This window comes from Cynoglossus semilaevis, chromosome 9, assembly GCF_000523025.1.
Source record: "Cynoglossus semilaevis isolate Cse_v1.0 chromosome 9, Cse_v1.0, whole genome shotgun sequence".
In the NCBI taxonomy this organism is placed as follows: domain Eukaryota; kingdom Metazoa; phylum Chordata; class Actinopteri; order Pleuronectiformes; family Cynoglossidae; genus Cynoglossus; species Cynoglossus semilaevis.
Window position 1 is genome coordinate 13994690 of NC_024315.1, and position 15284 is coordinate 14009973.

General features: G+C 41.9%; 3 protein-coding genes across 4 annotated transcripts in view; all 3 read left to right on the top strand.

Moving 5' to 3' along the window:
- The window catches only part of slc24a3 (solute carrier family 24 member 3), a 31875-nt gene extending 27726 nt beyond the window's left edge, over nucleotides 1–4149 (top strand). The window contains exons 18-22 of the mRNA XM_008317357.3: nucleotides 1468–1480; nucleotides 1909–2023; nucleotides 2115–2227; nucleotides 2372–2437; nucleotides 2526–4149. Of these exons, the coding sequence (XP_008315579.1) occupies nucleotides 1468–1480; nucleotides 1909–2023; nucleotides 2115–2227; nucleotides 2372–2437; nucleotides 2526–2678 (460 nt within the window). The 3' untranslated portion in view covers nucleotides 2679–4149. The remainder of the gene's footprint in view (nucleotides 1–1467; nucleotides 1481–1908; nucleotides 2024–2114; nucleotides 2228–2371; nucleotides 2438–2525) is intronic.
- A 4914-nt stretch (nucleotides 4150–9063) lies between these two features.
- Nucleotides 9064–13919, top strand: as3mt (arsenite methyltransferase). The gene is made up of 11 exons (XM_008317356.3): nucleotides 9064–9179; nucleotides 9370–9412; nucleotides 9861–9988; nucleotides 10532–10682; nucleotides 10807–10943; nucleotides 11034–11103; nucleotides 11448–11529; nucleotides 11609–11740; nucleotides 12030–12169; nucleotides 12253–12366; nucleotides 13242–13919. The coding sequence occupies exons 1-11, from the start codon at nucleotides 9142–9144 to the stop codon at nucleotides 13347–13349; spliced, it is 1143 nt and encodes a 380-aa protein (XP_008315578.1). The 5' UTR covers nucleotides 9064–9141; the 3' UTR covers nucleotides 13350–13919.
- A 147-nt stretch (nucleotides 13920–14066) lies between these two features.
- cnnm2b (cyclin and CBS domain divalent metal cation transport mediator 2b) overlaps nucleotides 14067–15284 on the top strand; it is a 34331-nt gene continuing 33113 nt past the window's right edge. For both annotated transcript variants that reach the window (XM_008317355.3, XM_025058538.1), the window contains exon 1: nucleotides 14067–14891. The gene's annotated coding sequence lies outside the window, so the exon portion shown is untranslated. The remainder of the gene's footprint in view (nucleotides 14892–15284) is intronic.

A 15284-nucleotide genomic window follows, 5' to 3' on the forward strand; every position in this document is an offset into this window, starting at 1 on the left:
AGGCTTGCAGGTTTGCATCAAAATTAGGGGCCACAATCGTCTAGAATGAGACGGCTTGGAAAAAATTGAGGGGCTTTGAACACAACTCGGGTTTCTTTAGACTCACCTGCCAAACACATGTGACTTGAGGTCTGGGACTCGTGAACAGTCTTATGAGTGTTTCTTATGTGTTTCTGATATTTAGCTGAATGCATTTAAACAAACACTGACCAACGTAGCAGCAAGCTACACAGGAATCAGACAAGCCAGTTGGACTTGGGACAAAAGACTCAAGACATGACTTGGTATTGCACCTCTTGACGTGAGAATTGACTTGGACTTGAGTATAAAGACTAGAGAATTGGACTTGGACTTGGGTGCTAAGACTTGGAAATTGACATGGACTTGAGTACAAAGACTTGAGAATAGATTGTGACCTGAGTAGAAAGAGTTAAGAATTTACTTAGACTTACGTACAAAGAGTTAAGAATTGAGTTGGACTTGAATACATATATTTGAAAATTGACTTGGACCTGAGTAAATTGCCTTGAGACTTGACATCTCTGGAAGGGATGACTTTAAACTTCCTGGGACTGCACCTTGATTTTGGTTCTTGTTGGCTTTTGGCTCTTGTCATCAAATGTCATCCTCTTTACTGCAGCAGAGGAGTAAAAGCTCAGGCCATCATCTCCATTACTTTCATGAAGGCGGTCTGATACCACCTACTGTCCATAGGTTAAACCAGACTGAAACCTAAAGCGATGCCCACGATGGTTAACGCAATGACGGTGTAGGTGACGATCATGCAGGAAGTGGTGCAGCTCCTCTTCTGGATCCGCATCATCTCGATGCTAGCGTGCCTCTGTATGCAGTCGGCGATGAAGTGCATCATGATATGATCTGACAGCAGCAGTATGTGCTTCACCTTCCCCTCAAATCTGGCCCTCAGCTCGCTGGTGACCCCCATTGCCACAGACTTGTACATACTGACCTCTGGGATGGGCCTGTCTCTGAGGGTGAACTTTGTAACTGTCAGCTCCACCAGATGCTTCATGTGTGTGGCCACCGTGTGTTTGTCCAGGAGCGTCAGGGTGCCGGTGTTGTTGAAGATACCGCGGACCGTAAGGATGAGGAACCTGTAGAGCTGCTTCTCTCTAGGCTTCAAAAATGGAGAGGACAGAGGCGTGGACTCATCTCCCGCTCTACCCTCCAAGGGCGACAGAATAATGTCCTCCATCGTGTTCTCAGCTATGAGGTCGTCATTTAGATCTGCTAATTTTTGGTACTTCATGGTTTCCGGACCTGGTGGCTCCTGCCCCTCCGTCTCCGTTTTTCTCCCTTGTTGTTATCTCTGTGATAGAGCTGGATTCATTCCTTCATGATCTTTTCCTGGTTTGGGGTCTTTTGTCAGTTTGTGCGAAGGTGGAGGAGTGTAACAGCAAACTGTTGTTGGTGGCAGTGTGAAAGGGCAGTTTGGTTTTTTGGTTGGGTTATATGGATGGTTGGTTGGTTGTAATAGTTTTTGACCTCAAAGGATCAAAGACTTTTGCTGATACTCTATGTTATATATGTAATATTGCATCACTGCTCTGTTATTGACATATATAAATATATATACATATATGTGAATATATATTTATGTTTATATAGCCAAAATCTAAATAAACATTTATGTATATATATAATATATATAGGTGTATATTATCAGAAATGTATTTATATATATATGTGCATGTGTATGTACAGTAAATAGTCCCATCGAATAGGCTAAACCTATTCAATGGAACATTATATGTATCAAACATGGCGTCATCTAGTGGCAGTCCTGCCTCTCGACCCCTCGAGACTAAGACGGCAAAATGAATGTCTCTGTTAAGCAGGTGATGTGCGCTCCACGTTTTTATTCTATTGAATCTTCTGTCATCACAGGTAACTGTGATTGGATTCACGCTCGGTATTCCTGACGTCATCATGGGAATCACCTTTCTGGCAGCTGGCACTAGCGTTCCTGACTGCATGGCTAGTGTCATAGTGGCTCGACAAGGTACACACAAAACCACACACACACACACACTCAGGATTGGTCTCCCAGCCTCCCTGACAGTCTGTCACCTCGCTCCTCCCTGTGGTCTCAGGTATGGGAGACATGGCCATCTCCAACTCCATAGGCAGTAACGTGTTTGACATCCTGGTGGGCCTGGGTCTGCCATGGATGCTGCAAACGCTCTGCATCGACTACGGCTCCAATGTGAGTGTCGACCTCAGGACAGTACTTTGCGACTGTCTGTGTGTTCTATCTTTGTCTTTGTGGACAGAGACAGATGGGGTGGTTTTCATGACGGGCTGAAAATCTCTAGTTCAGCACACAGTAACTCTGCTACTGTCTTTATAGGTTCATCTGAACAGCAAAGGGCTGATTTTTTCAGTCGGACTCCTGTTGGCCTCAGTGTTTGTCACTGTAAGTACAGACTTACGAAGTTGTAAGATGGATAGAGGCGGAGTGCGCGACAGATCTACCTTGACTATTTCTCTCTCCTCACCTGCAGGTTCTGGGAGTCCATTTAAACAAATGGACTCTGGACCGTCGGCTGGGCTTGGCCTGTCTCCTCTTGTACGCCATCTTTCTGTGTTTCTCCATCCTCATCGAGTTCAACGTCTTCATCTTTGTCAACCTTCCCATGTGCAGAGACATCCACTGACCCCCCACCTCCTGTCCCATTTCCTCCTCTTCTTCTTCTACTTCAACTCCTTCCTCTGGCTGATGGAGAGAACATCAGCAGCAGAACCAAGTCCTACCTTCCTTTTATTCCACATAGAAATAGAGATGTATAGAATTTATCTTTGGTGCAGTACAAAAGTCCACGAGATAGAGAGAGAGAGAGGGGGACGGAGGGGGTGGGCAGCAGAGGTCGGGGGTTTGGCTGGACTCTAGAAGTGGCTTTGACAGGAAGTTCCACCAGCAGCATTTGGTGCCAATGGTCTCATGGACTGAGGGTTTGAAGAACAGGAGCGTGGCGGTGTGTTAACGCCGTCAGGCCGCCGTTGGTGTAAAAGACTGTGTCTGACGGGCTGACGGAAGGATGGTGCAGTCACAGCTGGACCATCCGTGACTCTTTGTACAAGTTTGGACAAAGCACACAGTTTAGAGTATTTTTAGGTGAACAACAGTCTTTCTCTGTAAATAAGCCAGGGCTTTTATTTAGTGATTTTAGCTGATACTGTATGATACTGGACTCTTATATGCATAAGTGGATCGGTCTTGCGGAGCCAAGCCACCCGTGGACAGTGACGCTTTACGTTAGTGATTTTGGTCTGCCGGTGACACACTCGCTGTGCTGAGTAGCAGCCAGTGTAGCATGCTGTTGTAGCCACCAGTCAGGATTAGCTTCAGACTGACAGAGAGGATCTAGATGTCTAACACTATTGGTGTCATAGAGAATATTCTTGTTCCATTTCCTGTCCACCTAGATGTGGCATTGTAAAGTCCCGCGACGGAATCCATGTTAGGAAAGGATTTTCTCTGGAACCGATTCCAGCACTGTCACTTTATGGGACAAATATATTGTGAGAGGGTGGCTCAACTGAAGCTAAAGCTCCTTTCTAGACAGTCCAGCTGTCGTGCTGTATAGACAGTGGTTTCGTTTTTAGTTCAGTTGGAATTACATGTTACGTTTTGAAGCCAAAAGTATTTTTTAGGGTCTTTTAGGAAGACGAGGCGTTGGTTCGGACTGAGGAGTCGAGTCCACTGTGTGTGTGTGTCTGTGTGATTGAGGGTGCTTTTTGTGTTGTAGGCCAAAAAATGTTTGGAAGACTCATAGGAATGAGACCTGGACAACATTGGTCTCAGACTCAGAGTTTGGAGTTGTCCGTCTTTTAGGCTGTTCTCCAGGAAAATAAGGTTTGATAACATTGCCCCTGTAGAGAACACGTGTGCATGAACTATGGTAGTTACTCACAGCTTCTCAAGAGTAAACGACTTGACTGTCTTATAGTGCTACTATCCAGGTCATGGGCCACGTACTAGAAGTGGAATTACCTAAATTTATCTCGGACTCAGCAGTCGTCTTTAATCTCAGACACTCTCACTGACTTTATTCTCTTCACAAATCACTGATGAATTCGTATTCCTGTTCTTCGTGGTTGGACATGCGTTACCTTTTACCTATAAAGTGTTACTGTGTGTTCTATCTTTGTCTTTGTGGACAGAGACAGATGGGGTGGTTTTCATGACGGGCTGAAAATCTCTAGTTCAGCACACAGTAACTCTGCTACTGTCTTTATAGGTTCATCTGAACAGCAAAGGGCTGATTTTTTCAGTCGGACTCCTGTTGGCCTCAGTGTTTGTCACTGTAAGTACTGTAGTACTTACGAAGTTGTAAGATGGATAGAGGCGGAGTGCGCGACAGATCTACCTTGACTATTTCTCTCTCCTCACCTGCAGGTTCTGGGAGTCCATTTAAACAAATGGACTCTGGACCGTCGGCTGGGCTTGGCCTGTCTCCTCTTGTACGCCATCTTTCTGTGTTTCTCCATCCTCATCGAGTTCAACGTCTTCATCTTTGTCAACCTTCCCATGTGCAGAGACATCCACTGACCCCCCACCTCCTGTCCCATTTCCTCCTCTTCTTCTTCTACTTCAACTCCTTCCTCTGGCTGATGGCGAGAACATCAGCAGCAGAACCAAGTCCTACCTTCCTTTTATTCCACATAGAAATAGAGATGTATAGAATTTATCTTTGGTGCAGTACAAAAGTCCACGAGATAGAGAGAGAGAGAGGGGGACGGAGGGGGTGGGCAGCAGAGGTCGGGGGTTTGGCTGGACTCTAGAAGTGGCTTTGACAGGAAGTTCCACCAGCAGCATTTGGTGCCAATGGTCTCATGGACTGAGGGTTTGAAGAACAGGAGCGTGGCGGTGTGTTAACGCCGTCAGGCCGCCGTTGGTGTAAAAGACTGTGTCTGACGGGCTGACGGAAGGATGGTGCAGTCACAGCTGGACCATCCGTGACTCTTTGTACAAGTTTGGACAAAGCACACAGTTTAGAGTATTTTTAGGTGAACAACAGTCTTTCTCTGTAAATAAGCCAGGGCTTTTATTTAGTGATTTTAGCTGATACTGTATGATACTGGACTCTTATATGCATAAGTGGATCGGTCTTGCGGAGCCAAGCCACCCGTGGACAGTGACGCTTTACGTTAGTGATTTTGGTCTGCCGGTGACACACTCGCTGTGCTGAGTAGCAGCCAGTGTAGCATGCTGTTGTAGCCACCAGTCAGGATTAGCTTCAGACTGACAGAGAGGATCTAGATGTCTAACACTATTGGTGTCATAGAGAATATTCTTGTTCCATTTCCTGTCCACCTAGATGTGGCATTGTAAAGTCCCGCGACGGAATCCATGTTAGGAAAGGATTTTCTCTGGAACCGATTCCAGCACTGTCACTTTATGGGACAAATATATTGTGAGAGGGTGGCTCAACTGAAGCTAAAGCTCCTTTCTAGACAGTCCAGCTGTCGTGCTGTATAGACAGTGGTTTCGTTTTTAGTTCAGTTGGAATTACATGTTACGTTTTGAAGCCAAAAGTATTTTTTAGGGTCTTTTAGGAAGACGAGGCGTTGGTTCGGACTGAGGAGTCGAGTCCACTGTGTGTGTGTGTCTGTGTGATTGAGGGTGCTTTTTGTGTTGTAGGCCAAAAAATGTTTGGAAGACTCATAGGAATGAGACCTGGACAACATTGGTCTCAGACTCAGAGTTTGGAGTTGTCCGTCTTTTAGGCTGTTCTCCAGGAAAATAAGGTTTGATAACATTGCCCCTGTAGAGAACACGTGTGCATGAACTATGGTAGTTACTCACAGCTTCTCAAGAGTAAACGACTTGACTGTCTTATAGTGCTACTATCCAGGTCATGGGCCACGTACTAGAAGTGGAATTACCTAAATTTATCTCGGACTCAGCAGTCGTCTTTAATCTCAGACACTCTCACTGACTTTATTCTCTTCACAAATCACTGATGAATTCGTATTCCTGTTCTTCGTGGTTGGACATGCGTTACCTTCTATAAAGTGTTATCAAAACAGGGTCACAGTAAATGTGTTGACTAAAAACATCCAATCACACTCCAGGATTTCATTAAAAGTCCATTAGACCAGTGGCCCCTGACCTTATCTGCACCACGGACCAGTTTTACGTTAAACAATTTTATCTTTGGACCAGTGGTAGGAGTGTGTGTTGAGGGAAGGTCACGCACATTACAAAACACAATAACTCAAAGAGGAGCGGTCAAAAATGTTGTTGAATTAAAAATCAAAATAAAACATTTTACCCTTTCTCTGCGGCTGGCACTGGTTCCAGGGCCAGTGTTTGGGGACCCTTGCTTTATAACATAGCAATGACCCAGACCTTTACAGAAGTCTACTAGCAAAAAGTACCGCAGCACTATGTTTGTATGTGAACAGTATGTGTGCATGCGTCACATTATGGAGAAAATCCAAGAAATTCACAGGAACTGTCAGATATAATCCTGATTTATTTATGAATTAATTTATTCAAAGATTATGTGTCAGCTCCAGTTTCAGGCCTTTGGCTGCTGTGGAGTGAATTCTCGCCGCTTTGTACTGTACTGTACTGTACTGTATGTATGAGTCAAACAGTACTGGGAACTGACTTGATTTGACTTGACTTAGATTTATAATTTATGTGTTTGAAATAGTTTGGAAATATGTGGCCACGTTTGTTTATCAGTGCCAATGGGTGTCTCATATTAGTGAAAATGGTTCTCAACAGCCTGATCCCTGTGCATGTTAAATTGGGGATTCACTTTCATGTTGACATATATACTAGTCAGTCAACGTTTCTCCCGCTTGAACTATTGTGCTGTCTGTTGTATTTGAAAATTAAAAACCTAATCTTGTGGCGTTTCCTGCTTGTATTTGAGCCAAAAAACAAACAAAAACAAACAACGCACTTTTGTCAACAGTATTGCCACTTATTTCTAGCATGTTTTTCAAAGATGTGGAGGATTTCTTTTTTTCTTGTTTTTAATTTTCCTATTTTATTTTCTCTACCTTGAGGGATTCTCATGTTAATAGAAATGCTGATAAAATAATGACGTCGATACTTTTCTAGCTGTAGCCACAAGAGGGCACTGTGGTGCTGCGTTCCACCTCCACGCGAGGACTTGTCTTTTCTGGAAGGGTTTCTATAGAAACATATTTTTGGAAGGTTTGCATGCCTTGTTGTTCACTGAGTTTAATTTGTGTGTAATTTTAAGGCACTGTGTGGGAGGAGGTTGTACATATGAAAGGAAATGGTTTTTAGGACCACAAAGACTTTTAATTCACTTCTACCACAGAATATTAAGAGCCACATTGACAATGAAAAGAAAAGCATGATTAAGGTCGTACATTTGTGGAGAATAAAGTAGGTAAAATAAGTTGTAAGTTTTATGTTCTCACTTTTTTCCATTCTGTCCTCTTCTACTTGTTGCACTATAATTATAATTATTACTTTTGTTGTCAATATTACTATCGTTGATGTTGTTGTAAATGCCAACTTCATGTGTGGGAGGAGGTTGTACATATGAAAGGAAAAGGTTTTTAGGACCACAAAGACTTTTAATTCACTTCTACCACAGAATATTAAGAGCCACATTGACAATGAAAAGAAAAGCATGATTAAGGTCGTACATTTGTGGAGAATAAAGTAGGTAAAATAAGTTGTAAGTTGACCAAAGTAAAGTCAAATTTATTAGGATAAAATATTAGTATAAACATTTGTGATGGTGATGAGCCAGAAGGTGACCCAAGAAATCACATCATATAAACTTACGCTTTTAATCTCATAAAATGACTTAATTCTCATAAACATATGTCTTTATTTTCGCAAATCTGAGACTTTATTATACATCTATTAATTTTAAACTTTTTTTGAAAACTTACGACTTTATTCTCATAATTGCCGGACATTATTCTCACAGACATGTGACCGTATTACCTTAAAGTCTGGCCATTCTTATTATTGTAGATTCTTTTTATAGTCAGTGTGGCCCTAATGTTCCGTCGTAGTCTTCTGATGAGCACTTGATATTTCAGATTTTACGTAGTATTTAGAAGATAGACCTTCAGAGGTTAGTTTGCAGCTAATTCATGTTGTTTTATGCTCATGTCTTTTGAATTTGTTTGTAAATCCTCATTTTTGACATGGACGACCTCTGGACACAGACAGCAGCCTTGTGTCCAGTGGTCTTCCTGCAATAAACTGATTTACATACAGAAAACAACTCCAGTCTTTGGGTCTTTCTTGAGTGAGTCCAACAGCAAAATAAAATCCTAAATAAAGTGTTTGTATTTGTTTTTATGACAGCTCTTCATCTTTATGATTAGAGCTTGTCAAAAGGGCTCTTCAGGTCATTACTAAAGGTCACAGGTCAAATCAGGCCTCAAGGCTTTTTATTTTATTATTTAGGATCAGATCTGGCTCTGACTGATATATGTTATAGACCATTTAGGAATATATCGTTGACTCTATGACCTTTGATTTGGTACATTGTTACTGTGGAATGTGGACCATTTCTCATTTTCTTGGCTTCCCAGGAGGACTTTGTTTGACCCTGGTTTTTCATCTCCACCCTGGAAACAGTTCCAGCTTGAACATCCATAAAGATCAGCGATGCTACTTCAACTTTTGTTGTGACACAGTGTTGTTTTCTACTTAATATAGAATTATAGCCCAAAAGGTGGTTCTTAGTTAAGTCTTTTTGTTGGTTGGAGTCATTTACAGATCTAATTATTTGACTTTTATGTTCTCACTTTTTTCTATTCTGTCCTCTTCTACTTGTTGCACTATAATTATAATTATTACTTTTGTTGTCAATATTACTATTGTAGTTGTTGTTGTTGTAAATGCCAACAAGTGCTAAATCAATGTTAAAGTTATAGCTACTACAGTTGTGCAATTGGGACAGTACATTATTTTAAAACTAAAACGGTCTTTTTGCATTTGCTCTTTATACTCTAATGTGCCGGGTTTTTATTCTTTAATGTACTAATGACGGAATGAACTACATCTACTACGTTCCAGAAGTGACCAACAGAGGGCAGTGTAAGACAGGAAATGAAGTGTGAACGGCGCTGTCAGTCTGGGGACTTCGTCTGCAGCGCCATAAAATGACGTCAGCAGAGGAGACCATGGCTGAGGAAGAAAGGTAAGAGACAGCGACAGAAATGAGACTTTGTATAATACATAAATATGTATTTCTGCTCATGTTTTATTTTCTGGAAGTGTAAATAAGTCACTTATGTCATACTGGCTAACCGTTAGTGACATGAGGAAGGTAAACTGCTAGGTAATGTCGATTGCTGATACATATTTTTTCCTGTCATTATTATCTTCAGTTCCAGAAACTTCGTTGACAGCACCGTCCACGTTGACGTCAAGGTAAAACCACAGCAGCATTAGCTACAGAGACAACGGCCAAAGTCAAAGCTAAATCTACAGTTGTTGTGTTATCTCTGACATGTTATAACCATGACAGGTCTGGTCTGTTTAGAAGAAACGGGTGTAGCATTGTGAAGCGTTAAGAACGTGGAAAACAGCCAGAAGTTACTTTGAAGTTACTTCACCCTAGGACATGAGCTAAAAGAAAAGAAAAGAAAAAAGCCGTTGTGTGCATTAATCACACAGGACTGGAAAGAGTTGAGGATGTGATGCAGCACATGACCACGGGTTGGAGCCAAACCTCTTTAACCTGGTTCTGCTTTCCTTGGCCACTCGGATTATAAATGGCCACATCTGGTCAATTGTGGGGACATTTTCTGTGCCCTCCACTTTGTTGATGGACAGTGAAAAGAATTTAAATCAAATATGAACAGATTTTCACTTGCAGGATTATTATGGCAGGATAGTGAAGAAAACCTCAGACCTGCAGACCAGCGCCTGCGTGGCTCCACCCAATCCCGTCCCTCACTTCATACGCCAGGCTCTGGGCAAAGTGCACCCTGAAATTACTGACAGGTTTGTTTTAGTTCTGGTTGTTTGACTTAAATCTACACTATAAATCACTCTAATGCCGTGTTTCCTATCATTTTTTTCTTTTTTATAAATATTTTATATATCACTCTAATGCCGTGTTTCCTATATAAATATTTTGCACTAGAAATATTCCACAGCACAAACCAGGACTAAACAGGCCCAAGTCTGATTTAAAACAGACCTGAAATACTTGCAGGAATTGAAGAAAGACACTTTTTAATGGCTCCGTGTCTCTTTTTAAAATGTTATAGCCATCTGCTTCAACCTAGTGGAACAGTATTTAATAGTTCTGCCTATTAATGTTGCATGGGCATATTTAATTAGTTTATTTGCAGTAAATAGATTTTAAAACAAACAGTTTTCAGACAAATTAAATGAAATTGGATAATTTTCTAGAAATGCACTTGCGTGTCATTTGATGTTATTTGATGTAACATCTCGACTTAGTTTCCTTTTTCTTCTCAGTTTTGCTCTTCTTCTTACTGCACTGGTACTGATGATATTTGGTTCTCTCTGGTACGTCAGGTACTACGGCTGTGGCCTGGTTGTACCAGAATGTTTGGAGGGCTGTAGGATACTGGACCTGGGCAGTGGAACAGGGCGAGATTGTTTCATGCTGAGTCAGCTGGTCGGGGAGAAAGGTCATTTGACTGGCATTGACATGACGGAGGACCAGGTTGTCCAGCTCAGCTTCTTTTTATCTAGTGGAAAGATGTGAAAAGGGTTTTTTTTTTTTTTTTTTTTTTTTTTGTGTGACTCACCATACTTGATGATTCTCAATCGTCTGTTTTCTTCTCCAGCTCGCAGTGGCCCGTACATATGTGGACTACCACATGCAGGAATTTGGCTACAAAAAGCCAAATGTCACTTTTGTCCAGGGCTACATTGAGGCTCTGACAGAGGCAGGTCTGGAGAAGAACTCTTTTGACATCATCATGTAAGATAGGGTTCACCTCGCCTCACTTCACAGGACCTTAACAAATTCTCTGATCTGATAAAGTGAAAATGGATTCTCTTCTTCTTTTAGATCAAACTGTGTGGTGAACCTCTCTCCGGACAAGAGGCAGGTCCTGGCTGAGGCCTACAGTGTCCTCAAGGTACATTTGAAACCTGGCATGGTGTCTCCCTTTTACCATACCATGTCCACTTTAGTAGGCTGCACCACATGATTACTCAGCCAATGACAAAGAGGTGGGACAGGAAATGTGATCCGAGGATGACAGGAAGTTAGAAGATAGAAAGATTGGAGAAAAAGTGAAGCTGGAGCACACAGGTGGTAAGAGTTTTGTCTCCAGTCTTTCAGTGCTTCTGAAAAATCTACCAGCATTGGACTCTGGGAAAAAAACCACCAATTGGGACAGGCTGTGGAATACAGTTGCATGATGTGGCAAAATTGGACCAACTCTTGAGTGTAAACTTGATAATCGTGTTTGTCTGTCAGGACGGAGGTGAGCTGTACTTCAGCGACATCTACAGCAATGGAAGACTGACGGAGGAAATTAAAAACAACAAGGTGCTCTGGGGTGTGTGTCATCAACAATCTGCAAACACACGTACCATACTCACAGAGACCTGATGATAGAATGTCCTTCATGTGCACAGGTGAGTGCCTGGGTGGAGCTCTGTGGTGGAAGGATCTGCTGGAGTTTGCTGAGGAAGTGGGCTTCAGCCCTCCACGGCTGGTCACTGCCCACGTGGTCACTGTGGACAAGCAGGAGCTGAAGGACATTCTGGGTTAGATGCTTTATTTTCTATTTAAGGTGACAATTTCAGTTGGTAATGAGGTACACAAGACAATTTCAGTTGGTAATGAGGTACACAAGACAATTTCAGTTGGTAATGATAATGGTATCCAAATAAAGGACCATTGAATTTGGTCATAATTTATCTGGAGCTAACTTTGTTCCAACACAGTGGTGTTCCAACTAAACAATATTCCTAAAGGTATAATCCAAAGGATGGCTCTTGGGTGCTGAGTAAATAAAACATTGATTATTGATTTTATTCTGCTCTGCAAAAACAGGTGACTACAGGTTTATTTCTGCCACCTACCGCCTGTTCAAGGTCCCTAAAGGAGACACCAGGCCCTGCCAGGTCATATACAACGGGAATATCACTGGAGTAGAGGACAGCTTCCAGTTTGACTGTCAGAACAGATTTAAGGTTTGTAGATGCAGCATTCGACCTGCAGCCGTGTGTTTGTCTCTGGCAGTTTACACTGTTCTGAATTTGTGTGTATTCAACAGGTTGGTGAAGTAGTGGCAGTGGATGGAGAATTGGCCAACATCCTCACCCATTCCAGGTTTGCCGATGACTTCACATTCCAGCCCCCTGGAGGTTCCTGTGGAGTCAAACCTAAGGTCAGTGTCACAACACATGGACATCACACATCAAGTCAATGTTTTTTGCATTGATTTGATGTTCTTTTTGTTTCCAATCACAACATGTAGTACAATGTATTATCCCAGGGCAGTTTGCATCGATACTTTCTACTATGGTAGAATGAGGTTCTTTTTCAAACTTTGTGAAATGTCACTCATTTCCCTCATGTTAAACTTTGGACTTCTTCTTCTCCACGCTGCAATCAGACCTCAGATACTTTATCCTAAACTCCAAACGTATGTTGGAGATAATAGTCATAAAAGACCTGTGGCCTCGGCTTAAAAGCACAGCTACTGTGAAATGAACAACCAGTGACTGATGGTGTGTTACACACTGTCAGTTCTTCTTCTCCTCCTCATTTACCTCCACCTCACCCTGTGTCTCCTGCCCACTTTGCTGTCTTCATGTCCTTCATCATTACATAGACAGATCTTCTCTGGTCTCTTCCTCTTCTCCTCTTTTCTGGCAGCTCCATCTCCATCATTCACCCATCATCTCTACTCTTTCTCCTCCATCCAAACTCTCTTAACTTTATTTTTAAACTGCTCCACCTTAACTGTCTCTCCCTCCAGTTTCCTCAAATGTTCTTTCAGTTCACTTCTTTTTGAAGGTACTGTATATATGATGAAAACTGGTCTAAGTCCTGTCCTAACTGGTTTAAATCATTAAGATCAGACACCTGCAGAAACAGAGTAGGAACACACAAGGACTTTTTGACTCACCCTGGAGCATGGTTTTAAAGACAGATTTTTGTCGGATCCGTTAAAACCGTGTATTGTTTATCGTGTAACACTTTACAGTAAGTGGGTTTTAAAATTCTAATTCTCTGTATCTGCTTGAACTGTCGACCCAGACGGCAGTTGTGGATCCTTTCGAGTTGGCGCTTCAGGCGACGAAACGAGGACTAGGTTCTGCCACGGGGGGGTGCTGCAGCACACAGTCTGCTGCCTGCTGTAAGTGATTGAAGAGCTCGTGAGAAATGCGGGCGGCAGATCCACATCAGTTAATAAAGACTTTAATTAGAATTCAGTAGATCCTCACCTGAACACCGATTGGTCCTTTAAATTACTCAGCTGCCATATGTAACCACGTGATCCACGTTGCCTTCATCGGGTAGCCCACCCCCAACGTCCTCATTGATATTCACTCTTAAATTGAAATAGTTAAATCAACGATTATTTCAGCTATGTATAATTTAATTAACTTGAATTAATATTAGCTAATTGCCTTGTTCTTCGTGGGCCACATAAAAACACCCTATATCCTGGTAATAACTTACAAAATATAACTACTATTTTGATATAGCTGTGTATTATTCACCTGTTAATTACTTCTAACCTTTTACTCTGTGCTACTTCAGGACTGTAAGTATCGCCATTGTGATACTAATAGGAGTTTTCTAATCTAATCTAATCTTTTGCTGTGTTTTATGCCAACATTACATAAAGTGGTGTCACACCAGAAAAAGTTGTTGATACTACTGAGAAGAGACCCTTCTGTGTACTGGCAATAAATTAACTATTGTAACAAACAGTGGTTCAGCCTTTCTGTACTGTTTCTACTTTCCCTAAATGACACTGTTAGTTAATACTGATGAGAATTAATTTTCCAGGGATCTAGTTGGATAATTTTCAATGTTTTACTATATCAAGTCAGGGTTTTGACCAGGAGGACTGTTCAGCTGACAGGGTGCATGTCGCATCGAAGACCGGAAGTTGTCAAAGCTGCACTTTAACCGATTACCACAATTGCATAAAAGTTCGATTTTTTTTTTCTGTTAGAATTCTATGGCCTCACCTTGTGGTCGATGTTCATCACTAAAACAGTGGTGGAATTCCAATTAGCCTTAGTTTTAGCTCTTTAAATAAAATTAAAATTCAACAAACTATTGTAGTTTTGAGTTCGAGTCGTCTGAGCTGACATGTAAACATGTGAAGAACTTTATAAATAAAACACAAAGTGTAGTTGGTTTACTTAATGTTGTGGTAAAAACACTGAAGTGCCTCTGTAGAGAATGTAAACAAAAACACTCGTTCTGATAGCAGCAGTTTTATCTTTCAGGACCACGTGCACTGTTAACAGCCTCATGAAGAACTGTACATATAGTTCTGCCTGTTGCAGTCTGCTTTAAAAATAAACGAAAAGAAAAATAATTCAAATCAAAGACGTCGTAGTGGAAGAGAAACGAGAAGTGTTTTCATTTAGTTCCCTTTTTTCGTCGAGTCACAAAACCGTTACGTTCAAACTCCTGCAGTGTGATATAGAATGTGTTGGTTTAAAATAAATAAATAAAAAGTCACGGGTGAAGTTTCGTCTCTCATCTTTACGCGAGGTGCACTTGTTTTGGAATATGATTGGCTAAGGACACAGCGGAGTCCCCGCCTCTGAGTGGAGTCTACTCCTGATTGGCCGCCACCGTCGCCTGTCTCGGGGACCTCGGAGCTGGCCCGTCAGCTTGCCCGAGGTCTCCTCAGTTTCAGACACGTCGTGGGAACGAGCAGGTCCCGTTCTTCGTGGTTGGACATGCGTTACCTTCTATAAAGTGTTATCAAAACAGGGTCACAGTAAATGTGTTGACTAAAAACATCCAATCACACTCCAGGATTTCATTAAAAGTCCATTAGACCAGTGGCCCCTGACCTTATCTGCACCACGGACCAGTTTTACGTTAAACAATTTTATCTTTGGACCAGTGGTAGGAGTGTGTGTTGAGGGAAGGTCACGCACATTACAAAACACAATAACTCAAAGAGGAGCGGTCAAAAATGTTGTTGAATTAAAAATCAAAATAAAACATTTTACCCTTTCTCTGCGGCTGGCACTGGTTCCAGGGCCAGTGTTTGGGGACCCTTGCTTTATAACATAGCAATGACCCAGACCTTTACAGAAGTCTACT

Excerpts from the sequence above, each read along its gene's own strand:
- as3mt (XM_008317356.3), top strand. The coding sequence starts at position 9,142 with ATGACGTCAGCAGAGGAGACCATGGCTGAGGAAGAAAG. Across the intron at positions 10,944-11,033 it reads AACTCTTTTGACATCATCAT|ATCAAACTGTGTGGTGAACC; the intron begins GTAAGATAGGGT and ends TTCTTCTTTTAG. Across the intron at positions 11,530-11,608 it reads AAACAACAAGGTGCTCTGGG|GTGAGTGCCTGGGTGGAGCT; the intron begins GTGTGTGTCATC and ends TCATGTGCACAG.